The 24,067-nt window shown below is 45.4% G+C and overlaps 1 protein-coding gene across 1 annotated transcript in view; it reads left to right on the top strand.

Moving 5' to 3' along the window:
• Positions 1-18,800, top strand: part of PIP4K2A (phosphatidylinositol-5-phosphate 4-kinase type 2 alpha) — a 178,019-nt gene extending 159,219 nt beyond the window's left edge. Inside the window, exons 7-10 of the mRNA XM_060006209.1 lie at positions 3,113-3,226; positions 11,723-11,966; positions 14,010-14,113; positions 16,622-18,800. Of these exons, the coding sequence (XP_059862192.1) occupies positions 3,113-3,226; positions 11,723-11,966; positions 14,010-14,113; positions 16,622-16,702 (543 nt within the window). The 3' untranslated portion in view covers positions 16,703-18,800. The remainder of the gene's footprint in view (positions 1-3,112; positions 3,227-11,722; positions 11,967-14,009; positions 14,114-16,621) is intronic.
• Positions 18,801-24,067: the final 5,267 nt, after the last annotated feature.

The following is a 24,067-nucleotide window of genomic DNA, read 5'->3' as shown; positions in this document are numbered from 1 at the left end:
GTATAAATACTGCTCATTATCAGAGGGATATATTGACATTTTTAAGAAGCCAGGCAACAAGGTTTTCTTGAGGGTGCATTACTGTCAGGTGACTTCATCCTCGTCATTCAGTTTTTAGTAGAAAAAGTTCATCTCTGTTTTTAAACATCTTCTATGCAGCATTACTGAATGCTCACGGCAGTGACGACACTAACCACTTGCCTCACTATTTAAATGTCACAGGGGTTTTGGTCGAATCCTCAGTCACTCAGCTAAAGGTCGAGTTGCACTAAGAGTCAGGCAGCCCGGGTCCGCATCTCAGCGCAGGAACCGGCTTACCAGCTCCACTTACCAGGCTGTGAGACCTTAGCTGTGTTGTCTCACTTAACCCAGTTTCCCTGTTGGTAAAGTGTGGATAGTAAGAGTTAAGGTTGTTTCGAAGAGTAAATGAGATAATGCACTTAAATAAATAGATGCCTGTCAAGGGCTTAGCAGGGTCTCCCCCTTCTACACATATGCAAACGGCCTGGAGGGGCTCCAGAAACTGGCCCCTGGCAAGTAAGGGGTGGATGGAGGGTGGGAACCTCAGGATTCATGTCTCCAAAACCCTGTGCTCCTAAAGCCTCTGCCATCCTGCTGACACCGGGGGGTGGGCGTTGGTGGACCAGTGCTGGGTTCCTCTGGCAGCTGCCCTAAGGACCGGCCTGCACCTCTTGAGCCTTTCAATACGCTCTTAAGTCTTTTAACCAATCTGGTTGCCCTTTTTTGAATTTGATCCAATCTAACTTCAACCCTAGTGCCTGCGAAATCCACAAGTAAGCCTAGTAATAAAGTACAGGGTGTCCAGAGTGTTATGAGGTAGGATTATACTCTCCCTGTCACATGAGGTAATGCTGCTGGGGTGACCCTGAAATGGCATTCATCTGCATTAATGAGACTGCTATCACCAGCACGGGTCGCTTACCGCTGTCTGCAGCCTGTCATCCCTGCCTTCAGGTTTCTCGCGCCCACGCACCCACGCACAAAAACCCCTCTCCCCTGCTCTGCTTGCACATATAAAATAAGTTGCAGAGTTCAGGCAGCTCTTAATCCTCAATGCCCCCAACCACACACCACCGTCCCCTAAACAGACAAATGCCCGAGCTGTCCAATGCTTGGAGAATCATGACCCTCTCCATCTCCTGTGTTTGCATAAATCTGGCTTCAGCGCTTTCTAAAGCACCCCAGTTTTGTACCTTTGACAAAGCTGCTCCGCTGGCCTCTGAGTTCGTTAAACTTCAGATCCTTGCATTTCATTCACTGTGAAACTATGTTTCAGTTCTAGGAAAAGAACGTCAGGTCTGTGTGCTTGACTCAAACATTTAACATTAACACGCCATCTTCACATTCAGGGTTTTCTTTCACATTTTACATTTTTAAATTGATTAATGATGAATTTACAGAGTTAGTCTACCAGGCCCCTCCCTAGTTGTTGTGTAGAATGGCACTGCATCTCATTTCCCCAGACTCTGACTCGGCAATGAAATATTTGAAAGTAGACCTGTCTCTCCCTAAGAACCGTATTCTTTATCTATAGGCCTTACAAACTCATGCTGCCTTGTTTTCTTACCTACTTGCTTTGGTGTGTCTCATACAAGATTACAAACTCCTTTAGAATAGAAATGTTGACATATTCATTTTTATATTCCTATATGTGACATTCAGTAACCGCTTATTGAATGGGATCTTTGGATTTCTGAGCTTTGCTATACCTGCTTTGTAAGGATAATTATTTTGGCAATAGTTATATCGAATTCGAAACTCACAAAACTGCATTTTCTCAAAGTTAAAATGAGTAGCAAAGCTAATTTAGAATTTCATAATATACATGCGTGTGTGTGTGTGTGTGTGTGTGTGTGTGTGTACAGATAGATGTGAGTAGTCTACATACATGTGTGTGTACCTTACAGAAAGAAAGGAAAAAGTGAGCAGTTTAGGGATTTGGATGGTGGTTCAGTAGACAGATGTACCCAGTGAGCTTTTAATCACTCTGAATGAGGGGGAGGTAGTGTGGAGACCAGGAAGGACAGTATGTTCTTTCCTTTTTTTTTCCCTCCCCATTTAGTTCACACTATGGAAAGGAGGCATTCATTAGTATACTAAGAAAGGCAATGTATTATGTTGGATTCCTTTCAACTGGAAGACATAAGCAGGAGTGGTTATTTCTTATAAGGTCAGGCCAAAGGTGTGGGGAGGGGTTTTGAACTCTCCCAGAATGCAGGTTGCACGAAGTTGAATAACCCACACTATTTTAAAGCTATAGGCCTCTATTATCTTATATGCTGCAGTACAAGCTGGTTTTTTGGTTTGTTCTCTTTGCCTGTGACCCATGTTTTGATAATCACGCATTACTTTGTGTTGCTCAGCCTAAGCATAGCTTAGTTGCCAGCTCACTACCCTCTCGTTTATTTTTAAAGGGTAGAACTTCTCATCTTAATATGCTTTGCTCTAGAAAACATTTTCCTTCGATATTGCCCAGATGCAAACAGAGTTTCCTTCTTGGAGCGGTGTGCAGGAAGGCTTAGAAGGGCAGATCGCTAACCTCTGGCTGCATATCCTCCCTGACTCAGAAATTAGATAGGATTATGGGTGGTGCTTTTCTGAGCAAGACAACATGTTATTTGTAACATGAACCCAGCAAAGGCTATCCCAAAAGTGTGTGTGTTGTCAGGGACGGGTGGAGTTGGGTTATACCAGTAAGAAAATTGAGGGTTCCTGACAAAGAATTCCAAGGGTATGAATTCTATACCTAGGAGACTTCTTGTGAATCTTCTTTAAGAAAGTGAATCTAAGAAAGCAGTCAGGTTCGTTCATATGAAAACCATGAAATCTGTTACAAAAGCCTCATAATATTGGAGTACACCTGACCCTCCATTCCTAGTGGAAATGCTTCCAGTGGTCATAGCTCACTGGTGCCCCCTTGCGGCACTCAAGCTACCTCACATGTCGTTGCCTTGGGTAAGACCTCTGCGGTGAACAGGGCAGATTCAGCTTCCAAGAGTGGAAACTTAACCTCCAGGATTGGAGGGCATACATGTCTTTTAGATTTTAGTCAAGCTTCTTTCTTATTCTTCTTCTTTTTTTTTTTTTTTAGGCCAAAGAACTGCCAACTTTAAAGGATAATGATTTCATTAACGAGGGTCAAAAGATTTATATTGATGACAATAACAAAAAGGTATTCCTGGAAAAACTGAAGAAGGATGTTGAGGTAAGAAAAAGAAACTCAGCATAAGGGACGGCCCATTGTATGAATGTCAGCAGTCCCGGGTTTTCAGGAGCTCTTAAAACCGTCTATTTAAATCGGCAACCGAGGCAAAAACATATGTTGTACATTATCCAAAGCAGATATAAACAGGTATATCTCATATGTGATCTGGTTTAAAAGAGAAGTGTGCCAATTCAGCAGCTCCCCCCTTTAGAGGACAAACAAAAGCAAGCACGCGGCGTCTTCTGGTCTCCCCTCCATACGGTACCCCTCTTCTCTGTTGGGTAGGGGGGTAGACTGACTGCCCACGGCAGCCAGGGCTGGGGCCGAGGGGACTGAGGGCATTCTGTCAAAGAGCACAGCGTGTCGACAAGTGGATAGTAACCACCTGAATTTGGGGATTTCTCCATCTGAACCACATCTTGGTGTTGCAAAACCCAGCCTCAGTTGCTCAGTGCTTCATATTTGCGCCAGCCTCTGTGGAGTTAGTGACGTTGGGCCCATCAAGACAGCCTTGCCACAGCATGGGAATGGCACAAAGGCAGTTTAGGACACCAGGGTCATGCGGGATGTTGTGAGAAATAAAATACTATGTGGAAATGGGCTTTGAGTCTGTAATGGAGCTCTCTTTGTAAATGCTGTTTTACGAATTAAAAATACACCTTTCCCTGTCTTCCATTTATTGTAATGGCATTGCAGTTCTCCCACCGAACTTCCTTATATATAATTCTTCTAGAAATAAATTCAGGAAAAACGTTCTTTTCTTGAAGTTTGTTAGGTTACAAAACAGTGCAAGGAGAGTTCTAATTTAAACAGTTACTAAGCTATGTTTTTCTTAGCTGTTACTTTTTTTTTTTTTTGCGATACGCAGGCCTCTTACTGTTGTGGCCTCTCCCGTTGCGGAGCACAGGCTCCGGACGCGCAGGCTCAGTGGCCATGGCTCACGGGCCCAGCCGCTCCGCGACATGTGGGATCTTCCCGGACCGGGGCACGTACTCGTGTCCCCTGCATCGGCAGGCGGACTCCCAACCACTGCGCCACCAGGGAAGCCCTCTTAGCTGTTACTTTTGTTCATGTGTGTGCAGTTTTTGTTTTGGTTTTTTTTAACTTTGAAGTACAGTTCTCCACATACCAGTACAGATCTGCTCCTCAGAGAGGCTTTATTTTCCTGTGTCATTAAAAACAAAATGACTTGGGAGTTCCCTGGCGGTCCAGTGGTTAGGACTCGGTTCTTTCACTGCTGGGGCCCAGGTTCCATCCCTGGTCAGGGAAGTAAGACGCCACCCCCCGGCAAGCCCAGCCACATGGCCAAAAAAAAAAAGAACCCAAACAAAATGACAAAATGACTTGGGCCGAAGAACACATGTCATGGTTTAGATTATATCCCCCATGAGGGTAGAAGCAGTTTTATAATTTTCTTTTTAATCTTCTAACATCTTTCATTGCAAGACATGCAGACTGACCAAATTAGTTCATGATTATTTTTAGGTTATAAATTATTTTAAGAAATTTTTTTGCACTTTAACCTACATCATGTATATGCTTTGATTAGAACCTAGATATTGGTTATTTATGAAGGATACAAGTGTCTTTTTTTTTTAAAGTTTTTCTCCAGTTTCTCATTATTAAGCATTTATTTTTCCTCAGTTGTCAGTGGTTTTTATTAAAATGCATATTAGCTAAGTATTTCCCTTTTACTTTGGGGTCAACTTGCTCTGATAACAAAGTGACATAGGTAGACATGCTCTTTGAGAATTTTATTCATTATTCTGCAAGTCTTTGATCCCAAGAATCATATTGTTTTAGCAATTATGGTAAATAGGCCTTGGGGTTATCTGATCTGCTAGAAAGATGGTTTTCATCTTTTCTGTCGGCTGTATATTACTATGCTATTTAGACCCCACAAATAATGTAACTGAAGCCGTTCAAATTTACAGTTGAATTACACAAGGATTCTCTTCGCCCTTTCGTTGTCTCTAACAGTGTCTTGATTAGAGGATTTGGATAATTTTAACCCCATCCATGGCTCTCGCACTTAGCTGTTTTGTTGAACTGGAGGCAGGGCATAAGGCGTTCTTTCATTTTAATAAATTCTCAATGGTCGGTAAGTGTCTAGTTTTGAAATTCATGCAGAAGCATTATTAAATTTTTAAGCAGGTAATTATGGTGAAGTAGCTTGACATCTGATCTTGATAATGAGACTAGAATGTAATCTCGTTTCATTTTTCCATCAGGTCCATGCTTTCTAATTTAGCTGGCCGGCCTGTTTAAGTACAGGATTTGGGGGTTGGGGGTTGACTCAATGCTTTTAGTAAAAGATGAGTTTACTACAGCTCAGTAAATATTTTTGTAGGAAAATTAGAACCTAGGGGCTTTTTTCTGCGTTTGAAATTCTGTTCTATTCATATGCCGCTCAAAGTACTTTAGTTCTGATAGCTTTACACATGAGTATATGTGAACCCTTTTCTCCAGAAGAAAGCACTCTAAGGAGAGTGAGAAGTCACTTTTGCCCTCTGACCCGCTTCTTGTCCGCTCTGACCAGGGCCCACGCTTATCTCTCATCGGCTCACACTGGGATCCAAATTTCACACAATGCAAAACTGTGCTTTGTGTCCTGTGGCATCCGCCCCATCATAGGCCATCTCATCCCTCACGTCTTGGGTCGGTGGTAGGGAGGGGGCACTGCGGGTAGCAGGATGGTTGGCGGCCAACACTTACAGAGCGTGTAGAGCGTAAGTCCTTCCTGTGCAGTCATTCTCTCCCTTCATTCTTCTAACTCCTTGAGGCTGAGTGCTGTTATCCCAATTTATGGATGAGAAAACTGAGCCCAGAGACACTATGTAATTTGCTCAAAGACACACAGCTACTAAATTCAGACTGGGATTTGAGGCCACTGGCAGCCACACTCCTAAACTGCTGATATAACATGCAGATGTTATAGATGAGACTGTTTTCAGATAAAGTACTCCAAGAGAGGATTATTACGGCTTTCAACAAGCGATTAAATATAACCGAAATAGGGATGGTTGGAATTTTAATCCTGCATCACAGATGTGTTGGGAGGTGGTGATTCAGCAGAACAAGTGTGTTAATAAACTTAGTAAAAAGTAAATTCAAATCTGTTGTAAAGAAGTTTTTTTTAAATTTTATTGTAGTTGATTTAGTGTTGTTTGTGAATTTCTGTACAGCAAAGTGACTCAGTTATATATTCTTTTTCATATTCTTTTCCATTATGGTTTATCACAGAATACTGAATATATCAGTAGTTCTCTGTGCTATATAGTAGGACCTTGTTGTTTATCCACTCTATATATAATAGTCTGCCTCTGCTCATCCCAAACTCCCACTCCTTCCCTCCCCCACCACCCCTCTTGGCAACCACAAATCTATTGTCTGTATCTGTGAGTCTGTTTTTGTTTTGTAGATATATTGATTTGTATCGTATTTTAGATTCCACAGGTAAGTGATATCTTACGGTATTTGTCTTTCTCTTTCTGACTTCACTTAGTGTGATAATCTCTAGGTCCATCCACGTTGCTACAAATGGCATTATTTAATTCTTTTTGATGGCTGAGTAGTATTCCACTGTATATAAATATATACCATACCTTTATGCGGTCATCTGTTGATGGACATTTAGGTTGTTTCCATGGCTTGGCTATTGTAAATAGTGCTATGAACACGGGGTGCATGTATCTTTTTGAATTATAGTTTTGTCTGGGTATATGCCTAGGAGTAGGACTGCTGGATCATATGGCAACTCTACTTTTAGTTTTTTGAGGAACCTCCATACTGTTTTCCATAGTGGCTGCACCAATTTACATTCCCCCCAACAGTGTAGGAGATTTCCCTTTTCTCCACACCCTCTCCAGCATTTGCTATCTGTAGACCTGTGAATGATGGCCATTCTGACTGGTGTGAGGTGATACCTTATTGTAGTTTTGATTTGTATTTCTCTAATAATTAGAGATGTTGAGCATCTTTTCATGTGATCCCTATCAAATTACCCATGACAGTTCCCACAGAACTAGAACAAAGAATCCTAAAATTTATATCGAACCATAAAAGACCCAGAATTGCCAAAGCAATCCTGAGAAAAAAGAACAAAGCAGGAGGCATAACCCTCCCAGACTTCAGACAATACTACAAAGCTACAGTAATCAAAAGTGTGGTACTGGCACAAAAACAGACATTAATGGAACAGAATAGAGAGCCCAGGAAAGAAAACACACACCTACAATCAATTAATCTTCAACATAGGAGGCAAGAATATAAAATGGGAAAAAGACAGTCTCTTCAGCAAGCTGTGCTGGGAACGTTGGACAGCCCCATGTAAATCAATGAAGTTAAAACACACCCTCACACCATACACAAAAATAAACTCATAATGGCTTGAAGACTTAAAAGATATGACACCATAAAACTCCTAGACAAGATCACAGGCAAAACATTCTCTGACATAAATCGTACCAATGTTTTCTTAGGTCAGTCTCTCAAGCCAATAGAAATAAAAACAAAAATAAACAAATGGGACCTAATCAAACTTACAAGCTTTTGCACAGCAAAGGAAACCCATAAACAAAATGAAGATAACCTATGGGAGAAAATATTTGCAAACGAAGCAACGGACAAGGGCTTAATTTCCAAAGTATACAAACGGCTCATACAACTCATCAACAAAAAAACAAACAACCCAATCAAAAACTGGGAAGACCACCTAAACAGACATTTCTCCAAAGACAACACACAGGAGAGTTTATTAACAGCTCCTTAGCCACAGTTTTCTAGAAGGGTTTGTGTGTGACAGGGCTCATAAAAACCTTGAGGGAGGTACTAGCTCAGATTTGGTATAATGAGGAATTAATTATGAAGGAAGCAGATTAGGTGGGATATTCCGAGGGAAAAAGAGGCTGATCAAGGTCTGGTGGATAATTATTAATTAGGAAAGCATGGGACCTAGAGATTATAAAGATTTTTAAATCTTCATGCTTTGAAACCTTATGTATTTAGAAATCACTGATTTGAGTTAGAAGCTTAAAGGGATGACAGAAAATAGCAAATGTGTATTAAGTTCCTAATGTTAGCTGGAGGTAGACCCTCCAGGGGGCCCTGAACCCCTCTTCTCTTTGGGGTCTGTCATCTTCAGCCCACAGTAGTTTTGTGATGCCCAGCAGGGACTTTCTCTAGCAAGAATCTCAGGTCTGCTGCTGCCTTGTGTTTCCCTCTACTTTAGAAGAGATTTTAAACGGCGTTTTATGACAGTAAGAGCTGAGGAGTCAATGGGCTCTTTAGCACATCTCCCCTCTTGGCCCACCTCACTCGAGCCCATCCCCATGTTTAAGTTACCTACTTGATGAAAAAAAGGTTTTTACCACACGGACAATGATAAAACCGTGCCCACTGTTACACGCAAGGCACTTTTCATGGCCTCCACTACATTCCCTCTAATCCTTTCCACACCACTGTGAGTTTAGTGGTGGTGTCCCATTTCATAGTTAGAATAACTGAGGCTCAGAGAGGTGAATTTATCATCAAGGCACAGAGCTAGTAACATAAAATTTAATTGCCCACCTGACTCCAAAACTTTTTTTAACATTTTTATTTAGGATTATCTGATACTTTAATGGGTCACCTTTATCAGCAAAAGCTACACTCTTAACCACTGTGCTGTCCTTGGTCTTTTCCATTTCTGTCTCGGCCACACAGATTTGAAGATTTATATAATCCCCATTTCTTATATAATCCCCATTTGGGGCTGCAACTGGTTTCCTTGATCTTGAGTATGTCAGAACAACTTCTTGTCAAGAGATGCATTTTTCATTTCACTGATAGTTTAGTGGGTGATGCTGGGAGCTAACTTCACTTCTATTTATTGAATACAAATGTTTCCTTACTGGGAGAGGAGCCTAAGCAGTGGTCTGACCACAGATCAGAGACCCAGGAAAGGAGCTCTGGGCCTGGCTGACGTTGTGAGAGCAGCACAAGTGCCAGGGGAAGACGTGGGCCTGGAGACCCATCCTACTTCATGTGGCAGTTCAGCCCTGGTCATCACCTCTTCCCTGCCTGACCTTTAGCAGGTTAATTACAGGCAGTCCCTTTTGTACTCTCATACATAAAGCACACCTGATAGTGTATTTGTACGGTCAACCATCTGAAGGTCAAACAAACCTACGTGTTAAAGAGAGATTCTGCTCTGCAGAGCAAAGATATATCGTAAGTGGGGCTTCCCTGGTGGCGCAGTGGTTGAGAGTCCATCTGCCGATGCAGGGGACGCGGGTTCATGCCCCGGTCTGGGGGGATCCCTTGTGCCGCGGAGCGGCTGGGCCCGTGGGCCATGGCCGCTGAGCCTGCGCGTCCGGAGCCTGTGCTCCGCAACGGGAGAGGCCACGGCGGTGAGAGGCCCGCGTACCGAAAAAAAAAAAAATATATATATATATATCGTAAATCGTCTCGTTTTGCTTCCAGTAGGTGCTGCCTCTTGCAGTCTCAAAGGAAGGTCTTTTTGTTGTTCTTTGTTTTTATTTGGTTTGGGTGGTTATTCGTCTTAGAGGAAAGGGTCAGGGGAAGTTAGGGAGAGGTAAGGAGGACTGGGGAAGAAGCAGCAGGCATCCTGTTCTCTTGCTCAATAAATACCAAGTAGCAACATCACTTACCTGGGAGTCAGGAGTGCAGCGAGGGTGTCACCGAACCAGGCTCGTTTGTGCCCGACGTGCAAACCGAACGCAGAGACGCTGAAGTTTGCAGCAGAGAGGGTTTGTTCGCAAGGCAGCCAAGCGGGAAGAGCAAATCTCAAATTCGCCTCCCCAAGGCAAGGGGCTCGAGGTGTTTATGGGACAAGCAGCAGCAGTGCTGCCTGAGGCCCGGGGAGCGTGAGGAAAGGCGATTGGGAAAAGGTAGGGGAGTCGGCTTTCTGCACGGGCTTAACTAGGCTACTGGCCTCTGCGCGATCCAAGGGTGGAGCTTTCCATCCTCTGCACGTGTGAAAAGACCCTCACGCATGCCCAGTTGGAGGGTCAGTGTTCCTATCCAGTCTCAACCAACTAAGCTCAAACTAGACACAGCTGACTCCAAGTTTCTAGAAAGCAGCTGGGCAGATATCATTGTTTAGGCTACATGCCCCTTGGAGGACATGCAAGTCTTAAAAGACCTTGATTAGTGAAGGCAGGTGAGATGGATTTGACTAATAATGGCAGTTTCAAGGGCAAAATCGGCCAGAGCCCCGGTCCTCACGGGGCTGCGCTGTTTGGGGAAGATAGAAGTTACTCAAGTCATCTAATGAGTGTGCAGCTAAACCAGGTGTCCTTAAGGGAAAGTGTGCAGTGCACACATGCCCGGCAGGAATCGGGACAGGCTTCCGTGAGCAAGTGCCCTGCAGTTGAGACCCGAAGGTCAAGTGGGAGGTGAAGGGGCGCAGTGAGGGGGCCAGAGGCCAGCACAGGGTTCAAGATGGCCCGAGAGGCGATGAGGCCAAACTACCCAGGTCCCGAGGACAGTGTTAGAGTTTGTTTCCACCCTGTGAGAAACGATACTCCACTGAAAGGTCTTAGGCAGGGGCGTGACCAGATCAAATTCTTCCCTTGCCAAATGACCAGAAGGGGAAGTTCGGGCAGCATGCAACCTTTGCCACTTCCCAGGGACCTTCCAAGGGCCCAGAGGGAGAAGCAGGGATGGGGCAAGGGGGCTTTTGCCTTGTTACCCTGCAAGCGGAGCAGGACCTGGCCCGACCAAGCCCCACCCACGCTGCACCCACTACACACATGTGGGTGGGAGATGTTGCCACCCGGCAATCCAGCTTCTCCAGCTGTGCCCAGACCTCTGGAGGGCATCCAGGGTACGCAGTGGAGGCGAGGGGAATGGGCCAGAGAGAGCCCCCAGATAAAGGGGGTCGGTCGGGGCAGGCACTGTGCTAGGCACGGGAGGGGGTGATGGAGGAACGTCTCCGGCTCCCGCTTCCGTCAGAAGGAAGCCCCCCAGCAGGCCTGAAGGGCAGCGCTGAGCAGAGACACAGGCATTTGCTGGTTGGCTGGGACACTGATGCTTGTGCTTATTTGTGATGGACGGCATAATACTCTCCTCCACAGAGTGTGCTGCGTTTCAAAGTGCTTTTCACAAGCCGTTCAGGGGCTCCCCTGGAAGCTACGTGGGAGGTCCCTGGTTTCCCCATTAGCCAGTCTTAATTGTTCGGAGAAACGTTTTCTTCCCTGCGTCTCCTTGCTCTCTTGCTCTCTGGTGTAGTACGACCTCCACGTGATAAATGCATCCCTCCCAGCATCCCGCTTTGCATCTCAGGGAGGTAATCCTGGCTCTGAGCCAGCCTGAAGTGCGAGGCTACAGCTTTGGCTGGAGAAACTTCCAGGGACCGTGACAGCACCGTTAAAGAGGCTCCCGGCTGCTCCTGGGGAAACCTTCTCGCCTCTGCCGCCCTTTTGTGAGCTTGCTGTCTTTAACTCTGGGGTTGTGTTTAAGGCATGACTGACCATGTCGCTTCCCACCTTCCAGTTTCTTGCCCAGCTGAAGCTCATGGACTACAGCCTCCTGGTGGGAATCCACGATGTGGAGAGAGCCGAACAGGAAGAAGTGGAGTGTGAAGAGAACGACGGAGAGGAGGAGGGGGAGAGCGACGGCACCCACCCTATTGGAACCCCTCCCGACAGTCCTGGAAATACGCTCAACAGCTCACCGCCCTTGGCTCCCGGCGAGTTTGATCCAAACATTGATGTTTATGGAATTAAATGCCATGAAAGTAAGTTGAGTTACTATCAACTCTTTTTACCATTGGTTGGATTTTTCTTTTTGCATGATCTGCTGGTAATCATCACCCCGGTTAAAAGCATGCTGCCCTGGGGCTTCCCTGGTGGCGCAGTGGTTGAGAGTCCGCCTGCCGATGCAGGGGACGCAGGTTCGTGCCCTGGTCCGGGAAGATCCCACATGCTGCGGAGCGGCTGGGCCCGTGAGCCATGGCCGCTGAGCCTGCGCGTCCGGAGCCTGTGCTCCGCAACGGGAGAGGCCACGACAGTGAGAGGCCCGCGTACCGCAAAAAAACAAAAAAACAAAAAACAAAAAAAACCCCGCATGCTGCCCCGTAAGACTCCTTCTCAAGAGTCCCAATCAATTGATTTCGGGACAAAGTATGTTAAAGGTAACTGTAACCTCTGGTTTTGAACTGTAATGTGATGAGGTCCTTGAATTGTGTGATGTTGAGGGAACAGAGTGAAACCACACAAGTGTGTGTTGTACATACACAACACACATATGCACATGCTTGTGTAAATGTCCATACCATATAAGGAATGGTTTAAAATATTCTTTTTCTTAGCTATCTCTCTTTTATGTGGATCTCAAGTGTCACAAGTCTATCCTGAGCTAGGTACATACGTGATCCACTCCAAACCCCCTGTGGACATCGTGTAGGGCAGGCACCTCATTGCTACCAGCCCTTTCCTTCTCAGGAGTGCTGAAGCTGGCCCAGGGTGTGGGATGAGAATCTCCAATTTGCTGCTGTGTCTGTCCTCTGCTCTTTCCCCCATTAAGGTGTCTGTGGCCCTCTTCTCTAAAGTGAGATCCATCTTTTTTTTTTTTTTTGCGGTACGTGGGCCTCTCACTGTCGTGGCCTCTCCCGTTGTGGAGCACAGGCTCCGGACGCGCAGGCCCAGTGGCCATGGCTCACGGGCCCAGCCGCTCTGAAGCATGTGGGATCTTCCCGGACCGGGGCACGAACCCGTGTCCCCTGCATCGGCAGGCAGACTCTCAACCACTGCGCCACCAGGGAAGCCCAAGATCCATCTTAATCCTCAAAATCTGGGTGATCAGATATTTGTAGGAATATTACATGCTACCTTAGCTACTTATACATGGGAAAAAAAATTTAGAGATAAAAGCAGGCCTCCGATTTTTGGAGTAATAAAAATTGTGGTCCATCATTGTTTAAAAAAATGTCTCATGGCATAGCAGCCAGGTGAGTTTGAGTTATGTTTATTTACTTATTTATTTATTTATTGCGGTACGCGGGCCTCTCACTGTTGTGGCCTCTCCCGTTGCGGAGCACAGGCTCCGGACACGCAGGCCTAGCGGCCACGGCTCACGGGCGCAGCCGCTCTGCGGCATCTAGGATCTTCCCGGACCGGGGCACGAACCCGTGTCCCCTGCATCGGCAGGTGGACTCTCAACCACTGTGCCACCAGGGAAGCCTGTTACGTTTTTTATTTTGCTCAGCAAAATTGTTTCTTCAACACAGAAAATCAGATATAGTCAAATGTACTTTTTCGTATTATTCATAATTGCAACAGCATCATATTTGTGGAAATATGTAGAAGATGGGTACTGTAGGTGATATATGCCTTTATCCAGTTCTGATACTAGATCCAATGAGAATTAGTGAACAGCTCATTAGGAACAGTATGTAATGGTAGAAAGTATTAGGGAGCATAATTACTTCTACTTGTTTTAGAGTATTTTTTAAATAGCATTTTTCTTTATACCAAAGCAATACACAATCACTAAAGAAAATGAAGATTAACAAAAACAGTCTCAGCCTTGCACCTCTACTGGTGATATCCTGAGGTTATATTCTCTTTTTTACTTTTCAAATTGAGAGAGAACTGGGGACAGAAAGTTAAGCTGTTTCACAGGGATATGCAAGACTTTTGAAAAGCCTCTATTGCCTGTGTTTTCAGACCCCTTCGACCCCCGCCCCACTGAATCCCTCGCCTCTTCCTCCATCAGCAGCTCGCACTCTTCCAGGTGCTGTCATCACCTGTCCCACAATCATCGCTCTCATCCCTTACAGATTCGCCTAGGAAGGAGGTGTACTTTATGGCAATTATTGACATTCTGACTCATTATGATGCAAAAAAGAAAGCTGCCCACGCTGCAAAAACTGTTAAACACGGCGTAAGTATCTCCGTTTGGTTTCCCTCTCTGCTCCCTGCTTCCTGTCGTGCAGGGACCAGCTCAGGTCCGCTCCTTTCCGCTGAGCTGCCCACAGGCCTTCATTGGCTCTGGTTCCCTGCAGGGGTCACGCTCTGATGCGGAGTCAGAGGCAGCACGCGCTCGGACCGCCGCTCCCAAGTCACTTAAACCCGGCGCGGCTCTTCTTTTCCCCACCGGGGTTATTAACAGACACATGCATCGTGAGAATATTACACAAAGTCTTTTCTGTTCGAAAAATGTTTCAAAAGACAAAAGGGCTGAATGATGACAACTAAGTGTTTTAATATGAAATGTTCAGAACCGAAGCACTATTCTCTGCTTCAGATGCTTCCAGGATACACAATATTATATTCCTTTCCGCACAGAAGATTGTAATTTTTTCTACTACAGAAATTTGTTGAGTGCAGGCTCAAAGTTGAGTAATACGAACCCCTCACCTTTGCTGTCCTTGCTCAGAATTCTCAGTGTCCCGGCCTATGGTAACTTGTTGAGTCCCCGGGACGAGCCTGTGAGGGAAAACCAGTGCACTCCTGCTTACAGGTGAAGAAACTGAGGGCGAGAGCTTACTTGCCAGCCAGGATCGCGTCCTAGGCAGTGGTAGAGGGAGGGCTGCTCCTCAGGACCCAGCCCCACCCCCAGATCTCCCAGTGAGGCCCGCCTGGCCGGCTGGACTTCACAAGTCGTGAGTCTGCACCGTGCCTGCATCGCAGGGATCCATTTTGGCTTTCAGGCGCGCCAGAAAGGCCACAGACCCCATCCCACAGGGATGAACTTGTGCCCTGGCTCGTTCACACTGGCAGGAGAGATGCTTCCCCACAGTGTGGAGCCGACCAACACCCCGCAGAACATCAACCGCTACTAAAGGCTCTTTTTCTCTATTTTAAAGTCAAACAGGCTGTCGTGTCAGCAACGGAACCAGCCTAACACCATACCCCACTTGCCACAGAAATATTTCAGTCACACCGTCAACTATTTCTGGTGTGCCTGCTGTGTGCAGCGCACGGACCACGACCTACCCAGCCCACCGAACGCGTTAAGAATCCTCTATCGGTCAGAGAGAAGGGTACACAGCAGTTCTCACACGGGGGTCGGCACCGCGGCCTTCTGAGCACCATTTGCAAACTGTGTGCCTGACAGATGCACCACCCCTTTCCCTGATTCTGAGTCCAGCTCAGGAGGCTGGGGGAGGGGCCTCTAAGAGGCTCGGGTAATTCTGATGCTCCTCTCTGGTTGAACCACCTGGGTGTATTGCAAGGACAGAGCTGGGCCAGAATCCTATCTCACCTTTCCAGTGTGTGACCTGGAGGAAGCGCTTTGGCGCTTCAGTTCCGCCAGCTGATGAAGGGGTCCTAATGGCTTATTGATGAGATTTTTGTGGTGAACAGACTGAACAGTGGGGGGCGCTCCGTGTTTGTTCCCACCCCTCCTCAAACCTGCTGTGATATTCCAGACCACGTGCAGCTGGAAACATGCCATTGCAAACACGGCTTCATTTGCATCTCCCCTGTAAGTCACCAGCTCAGCTCCGAGACACGGCACACGGCCTAAAGCTGGGTGCAGTTTGTGTCGAGCTGCTGTCGAGAACCATTCTCTGCCTTCAAAACTGGGGCTCCTCCGTGGAGATCCCAGGGGCCCAGGCCAGGCTTGGAAATGACAGGTTCTCCTGTGAGCTGCGTGTGTAAAAACAGCCTCTGGTGACTTAGTAAAACTCTGGTCCTGACCTTTGCAGATCAGGAGGCTGGCTGGTAACTGGGGGGGGGGGGGGTCTGCTGGCCCTACTGTGCTCTTGTCATAGGAAACCCCCCACTGAGCCTCTGTGAGGGGCCAGCTTCCCAGCTCCAAGCAGGTCTCTGTGAACGGGGACGATAGTACCCCCGTGCCCGTGCCCCTCCGGGGGAGACGCAGTCACAGCGCTGTGTCTCGCCTGCTCCCGGGGCCAGGAAAGAGCCCCGGCAGCTGACACCGCCCCTGCTGCTGTGGCTGTCGCCCCTCATTTCTGAGCACCCAGCCGCTTACCTCGGTCCTGAAAAATGAACACGGTCCTTGTGTCCTTGCCATTGGAGTTTCCCTTTGGCCAAACGTTGCTGTTTGTGTCATTCTCAAGGAATCTCCAATCTGCTCTCTTGAGAAACAGAAGCATCCTCCCGTGGCTTCTGAATGTAGGCCACGCAGATTCCACATTTGACGGGAGCATCTCTAACGTGGTTGGTTGGATTTTTTTTTTTTTTTTAGTGGCAGCAGTCACAGTGTGTGTGACAGTGGCATCTGTTGGTCCTACGACTCTGCCTCGTTTTCACACACAGATTCCTTAGAGCCTTGGCTATTCAGACCAATATCCAAGCTATTCTGAGTTACGAGTAGAGGCTGCACAGGTTTGAAAATGACTGGCTTCATATTCAGCTGCAGTGGAAGTTCCTGCAGCTACTGATAGTAATTCTGTCATTGTTCCTCTCCTCTCACGCTGCCCAGGCTGGTGCGGAGATCTCCACCGTGAACCCAGAACAGTATTCCAAGCGCTTTTTGGACTTTATTGGCCACATCTTGACGTAACGTCCTGCATGGCCGAAGACGGACGTGAGCGTGGGAAGGACAGAGGTGGCTTCGGCACAGGAAAAATGAAAACCAAACTCAGTGAAGCACACCTCCTCGTTTACATCTTCAGGCCAAGATGACTGATTTGGGGACTACTTGCTTTAACAGCTACCTGATATTTCCCAGCATCACTCTAGCTATTTCTGACTTGGGTGTGTATGTGGGGGGGCGGGGGGGCGTGCGTGCACACGCGCACGTGAGCATCTTAAAAACTGATGGATTGGTTGATGGAAACCGACTTCGGTCAGAGTGTGTTTGGAGTAGTAACCCTCTGATTCCAGCTGTGGATGAATGGATGAATGAGTGAGTGAGTGAGTGAGCACATGCAGGGGGGAGGGGAGAAGGCGATGCGATGTCAGACCACCCAGGTTGGCACCACACGAGAAACTGTGGATCAGTTTATCTTTTGGAGTTGAAAGATGTGAGACGGTAATCGTAATAATAATGGAGATAATAATGATGATGATAATAATAATGATGGTGATTAAAAGGAAAAAAAACTTACTGCAGATGTTACACTTCTACCACGCACGCTGACACTCCTTAATAGTTGCACCCCGGGCGCTGGACGGAGGAGGCTGGCATCTCCCGCGCATCCTGGTTCAGGTGTCGGGACTCACGGTGTCTGGGAACAAAGGTCCCTCCTCCAGCAGGAAGCTGATGCCCCTAGTGTCTCTCTCTGTACATTTTCACCTCAGTAAATACGCCCAGGAACACTGCTTACTTCTCTTTTCTTGCCTGGAGCTTCTTCACTGACACACTCTTACGTTGCAACATAGTAATTAATGCTACAAAATAAAAATAAAGCTTACCTGAAAAGTGCAGTTTTGGGCAATGGCACCTACATCTCCCATGGTGGGAAGGTGAGCAAAGCATTTAGAACCCTCAATTTTCCAGTTAAACAGTGGTATTTTGTTATGAATTTGCCTTTAACTGAAACCCTCAATATTACTGTTTACATTATTAGGAAAACAGGGATATTTTTGAATCTAAAAATTTAATGTACAGCGTGTGATTTTTGAAGTTTACATGTAAAGTCACTTTACAGTGTAGGTGAAATGTCTGTCATATTTTGAAGTGTATCCTGCAGTCACATTTTAATGGTAGGCGGTCTTTTACAGTAAAAGGAAAAGGGTTGTTTTCCTCCGATGCACATTTATCAACCTAATGATTTTTTTTAAGAAAATGTTTAACCCAGATCTGGTTACACAAGTTCATTGCCCTAAACTGTGCTGACTGTGTCTAATCAAGTTATAAATTTCCAACATCGATCATGTATTTACCAACTTCCTGGCATTTTCTGAAAGGTGTCAAGCTAAAATATTAGACTTGCTTAGAATAGGTTATCAACTCATACACTGTGCTAAAGCTGTGCCTTTGAAATTCTTTGTTTAAAACGTGAGATGATTTTTGTAGGCAGGTTCAGAAAAGAAAAAAAAAAATCCACCCCTCAGTAATTACTTACAGCTCAACAAATACCCCGCACCATACTGCCTCTGCCAGTGACTTTCCTTCAGGGCTTATCAAGTCTGCAACTGTGCCCAACGTATGTGGGTTTACTTCAGAAAACACCAGGTGACAGCAGCCGGCATCCTGGGAAGCCAGCAGCAACTGACTTCACAGAGATATGTTATCCTCAACGGACGATGTCAACAGCACTGTGACCTTGTTGTACAAATCTGTATTTTTTGTGTTTAAATTAATTGAGATGGTGATTTAGTATTTCCCCCCCCCCCCCACCATTCATTCTGGCGTTGAGTCCCTTTCAGTGCTCTGAAGTTATGCTGTAGTTTCTTTGATCCAGGATTACAAAAGCGAGACCCTGAAGTAAAGAGAAGGTACCCGTACATTATTTGAGTAACTGTTTCCTTTGTGGCCAATCCGTGTATGCTTCTAGAAGTTTACAAAATGCTTTATTTTTGTCTGTAACAGTCTCTGTCATCCGTTCTGTTGATCAACTCTTCGGACAGAGTGAGGAAGTTTGCCTTGTATCTCCTAGTGCTAACAGTACACTCCAGTCATGAGCCAGGCTTTACAAAATAAAGCACTTTGATGACTCACAAGGTGGAGCCTTCGTGCCTCTCTCTCAATTGTGTGTCTCTCTCCCAATTGTGTGTCTCTCTATTGCAAACAAAGTTTAAATACTCGGGACTAAGAGTGTCTTTAGCTGATCCCTGAAGAAGTAAAAGTAAAATTGAGTCTTTTCACGAACTAGAGCTTTGCCTTCAACCTGTGAACTAGTTTATTAGTATAAATGATAGAGACTTCCATGACAAAATCAACTTACTGGAAGACGGACAGAGAAAAGAAATCTCTTCACTGAATACCCTTTAAAGTTACACAGTCTTATTTTTTAAATTTACCAACCATAGTTCTGTGTGTCAGCGTTTTTTTGGAACTTTACTGGGACACCATTGGTGGCTAGAAGGCTTTTTAGAGCGTTCCATTGTCACTGGTGCCAGGTGAGCAAACACAGTTCAGCTGTAGCACTTGTTTTGAAAATGCGTAACTGTTGTAATGTGATTGAGATGCGAGGGAATCATTTGAGCGCCATGCACTTTTCACATTTGCTGCATGCATGTTGGTCCTCACAGAACATTAGATGAACACGGAAGACGGCACCCAGCTGAACTGTGCCAGTAGGAACATGCCAGACACACCCTCAAACATCTACCTCAGCTCCACACACTGGGGGGCACAGTGGCCAGGACCTGGAGCTGTGACTGTGCCTCTGACCTCACATCACTCTCCCTTCCTCACTTCCAACAACCCAAGAGCTGCAGCCCTTCTGACGCCCACTACCCACGACCACAGGCATCCTCCAGGTCTTTTTCAAGATAATGTGCCACATTTATTGTGGTATTTATATATTTCCTGACCATTTAGTATGTTTAAAACTGTGCTACTGTTTGTATTAATAGGCTCCTTTTTTTTCAGTGTATCACTAATGACATTTTCGGGTGTTATGCCCCGATCCCATCATTCCCATGAGCTCTGTGGTTTTTACTGGGCAATTTTGCACAGAGCAGGGATTTTTAGGAACATATGTTACACTACAGCAGAGCTGACTGTGGTCAGCAGGGAGCTTAAATTCCATTTTCTTTGTGGAACACAGACATTCATTTTCATTTTGGTTATTTCATTTCGTGGGTTGAATTCACATTAGTCCCAGAAAATTGGTTATCGCTAATTCATAGAACGACCAGCGTTGGTCTGAAGCATTAATCCTTCATGCGGGACTTATGGAAACACTGGTTAAGGGTTAACTACAAGAGATTAGGAACTGTATATAATACTAGTGAAGTGGTAATGCATATAATATATAAATGTGTAAAATGAAGTGGGAGAGCGGAAAGAAGGCAAGGCCGAGAGGTTTAAGCCCTGGAGTTCCTAGCATCCATGGACTCTGGAGGCCCCAGCACCACTGCACACGGCCTCTCCAGGAATTCTGTAATCAACACAAAAACAGTGGTCATAGTGTGTGTCCTGCACGTGTACAGCCTTCTTCCAGCTCTTAAAATCACACCCCATCTCTTCCTCTCTCCCTATCTTAAACAGCACTTTACTCGGCTCCAGTCACGTGACTGCTTTGTTAAAAATGAAAGTTACCTCTGAAGGGCAGAAACCTGCCCGCCGTTTGGATTCCCGTGCACGGAGCTACCTGACTCGCCTGCTCGGTCCCGGCCCTGCTGCAGCCCCTCTTCACACGCGGCTGGCCTGGCTCTGCAACCGTCGGCACACCGTAAAGTGGCCCAGAAGACCGGCGAAGTGTCTGGAAAAGTAGAACCGACAAGTTCCCGAGTGATTATTGAAAGTCCCTTCCTAAACGGAAACCCCGTCATCTAAACCAAATGTCCTTCAGAAGTTTAGTCCTGTTTTTGTGATTCTGTGAAAATCCTGCCAAAGGGCCATTAACATGCCGTAGTCTATAATTTTCTCACTCTTAAATACTTGTTTAGTTTAACTTCATAAGAGAAGGACAAAGGTTAGGATTTCTCCGAATCCACCGTGATATGTCTGTGTTTTATGGAATCCTACACGTGCTGCTGGGAGAGGTTTCCCCAGATGAGGAAACCTTGGCCCAGAGAAGCTAAGGGACTTGTCTGAGGTCACATGAGAGTTGACGGCAAAGCCAGGGCTGGGACTGGGCTCTGCGGCAACTCAGGATTGAAAGTTGAATGTGTGAGCAACGGACCTGGTACCCCTGGGGCTCCAGAGCTCACGGCCACCCCTCGTCCGTCAAAGCTCTTCTTTCACCTGCCCCTTCAGCTGCCTCTGGAGAGCCCTGCCTGGCATGCCCCCTCTGGAATTTTATAGCAAATGGTCCACACATTTCATTTTATGAGAGTCAATCTGTATCATTCCATTTTCCTATCATTTTCTCCTAGTCCAACATCATTTTATTACTGTCACTTGACTTTTTAAATCAAAGGGTCTCACTGGGGAATATAAAAATATCCCTAGACCTACCGAATGGCAGTCTCTGGAGGTGGACCTTGAAAATCTATGAACGTTTCCCAGGTGCTTCTGATGCATGACCTGGTCTGGAAAACACTGTCTTGTGTTTTCCCTCCCAATGAACTGATCACTAATTTTAAATATTTTTTGTAATATGCTTCCCTCCCCCGCCTTCCTACCTCTCCCCCTCCCCCTTTTTCTGTACTTGTAATATATGAACAAAGTAGTTTCTTATTGATTAGAGAAGGGGTCAGCCAACCACAACCTGAAGGCCAAATCCAGGCCACCACATGATTTTTGTAAATAAAGTTTTATTGAAACACAGCCATGCCCATGCATTCACATATTTTCTATGGCTGCTTTCAAACCATAGTGGCAGTTTGTAGAGTTGTGCCTAAGACTGATGGCCCACAAAGCCTAAAACATTTTATTATGTAGCCCTTTTCAGAGAAAGTTCGCTGACCCCTGAAAGAGAGCCTCGTTTTAGTATCACAGTGTAGTTTCTACAAAACCATGGACTTCAGCTACAATTATCTACATAGATCTTTCACCTCCCATCTGGAGACACTGAGATTTCTTTCATTCTTTTACTAAAGTTGTTGCGATTTCATGATTGCCCTTGGTTTTTACTGAAGTTATACTGTCCTTTGAGTTTGTTTTTCAGTAAACTGCTGTGGTTATTTAAATTAACATCACAGTTACCAGTGGAGCTGACTGTCTGAGACACCCATTTATAAAAGGGTCATAACTTCAAGTCATTCGGTCAGTTGGTTAAAGTCCTGTGAAAAAGGAGGCCTAAGTTCTTCAACATATGTGACATTTTCTTAAGAAACAACTTTAATATCTTCATACACACTTTAAAAATATTTTTGGCCTCAGGTACTATTAGTTAAGGTCTCTGTGGCAACTAATACATGCTATTGCTATTTTTACTTAATTTTACCAAACCTCATAGTACTAAAATGTAAGAATTTGGTTACACTGTGTTTACCTAGTATTTTTTCCTCTTAAGCTTCTTGGTGGTCATGGGGAGGGGGGGGTCAGTGCCTTAAATGACCTCGGATAGTTTCCCCAAAATTCCAGAAAGGACCTTCTTCTGGCTTTGGTTTTACTTATACATCCCCAAACCAGGGTTTGACCAGGCAAAATAAGGGAGTTTTCCATTTAAATTCTGAGAACTGAAATCATCCTTCTCCCATCTGCCCTCTTTTTTTTTTTCCACCAGACTGTGGAGTTGATTTCCTAAAAATTAGCAGGTCTTTCTAAGTCTCTAAAGATAAATGAATAAAGAGTGAATAAAACATGTTACTGCAGTGAATGCAGATGCACTGCTGGGCATGAAAGCAGAATATCCTCACATTGTCAAACACAAGGCCCCCAAAATCAAACACTGAGCGTTTAACTGTGAAGTCATTCATTTTTTCCTTTAATATTTTCCTACATGGGCTTACTTAGTTTTTAACTAAACAAAATGCCATAAACTGAGCATCGCCTCTTCTGATCAAAAATAAGAAGCAGCAAAAATGCTAAAAATACACAGATGAATTGTGTGTACTGATCACAGCTCTAGAGACCAGACTCAGGGGCATCTGGGATTTGCTGACTGGGCTCACATCCACTGTTCCCATGTGGGTGGAGGATACATATGCCATTGATGTATAGATGTTCTTGGCTTCTTCCAGTCTTCTTGGCTATTCTGAATTATGTTATGTAAAATGGGGTTTACATCATCAGTGTGATAAAACTTAATTTTGCAGTCTTTACAGTAACTCAGGTGTTTACGTTATGCTTTACAGTTTATAAAGCACTTTCCTTCACTTTCTCTCATTTAAATCTCATACCCATGGTTTTATTTTTATTACTATTCTCCTTTCACAATTGAGAACACTGAGGCTCAGACAGGTTGGTTAGCTCTGAGGTGGTGAGTCACAGAGCCAGGTGGTCTTGGCGTTCTCTGCACTGTGTCCAGTGTTCTTGGCACTACATCCCATCACCTCTGCTTTCATGTTTCCCAAACTATTAGATGTCCTATCCGATCTCCTTCCATTCAGTGCACGTGGAGTCAAACGGCTTCCTACACCGTTGTATTGTACTTCATCTGATTTGGGCAGTCATAGCTGGCTTGCCTTGTTTACAGCTCTTTAAACCTGGTGCCTTCTGAGACTTACCCCCATGGCTTCCCTAGAGAGAAAATGAAAAGAATCAAACACTAATCCGGGTGTCGCTGTGAAGGTATTTTGTAGATAGGATGGAAGTCTATCATCCCTATACTTTAACTACAGGAGATTATTAGAGACAACCTGGGTGGGCCTGAGTCAATTAAGCTGAAAGGCCTTAAGGGCAGAACTTAAGTTTCCCAGAAGAAGAAATTCTACCTGTGGACAGGAGCTCCAGCTCATGCCTAAGAGTTCCAGCCCACCCTTCCTGGGCGTCTGCTCTATGGATTTTGGACCTACGTAAACAGTCCCCACAGTCACATAAACCAATGCCTTGCAATAAATGTCTTAATATATACCTCCTACTAGATGGGTTTTTCTGATGGAACGCTGACATACAGATCTTCCAGAGCTTTTTCAAAAACAAGGGGAAGAGGCACTTCTGGAATGATGGGATGAAAACCTCTGAAAAATCCACTCCTCCATGAAAGCAATCAGAACTAGCAGACACTGTCACACTCAACTTTCCCAGAACTCTGGACATGAGCCAAAAGAGACTTTACTCAAGAAAACAAGTGACTCTTGGAAAGAACAGTGAGCTCTCTGTGTTATATCTTACCTCATGTAAATATTAAACGAGGTCCTTTGAGCTGAAATGAGAGTGAAGTCAGCAAGATGGTGGCGTAGGAGGCCCTAGACCCTCCTTCCC

Source organism: Delphinus delphis, chromosome 2 (genome assembly GCF_949987515.2).
Source record: "Delphinus delphis chromosome 2, mDelDel1.2, whole genome shotgun sequence".
Taxonomy (NCBI): domain Eukaryota; kingdom Metazoa; phylum Chordata; class Mammalia; order Artiodactyla; family Delphinidae; genus Delphinus; species Delphinus delphis.
Note: the sequence above shows the minus strand (reverse complement) of the source record. Positions and strands in the feature narration are given on the sequence as shown.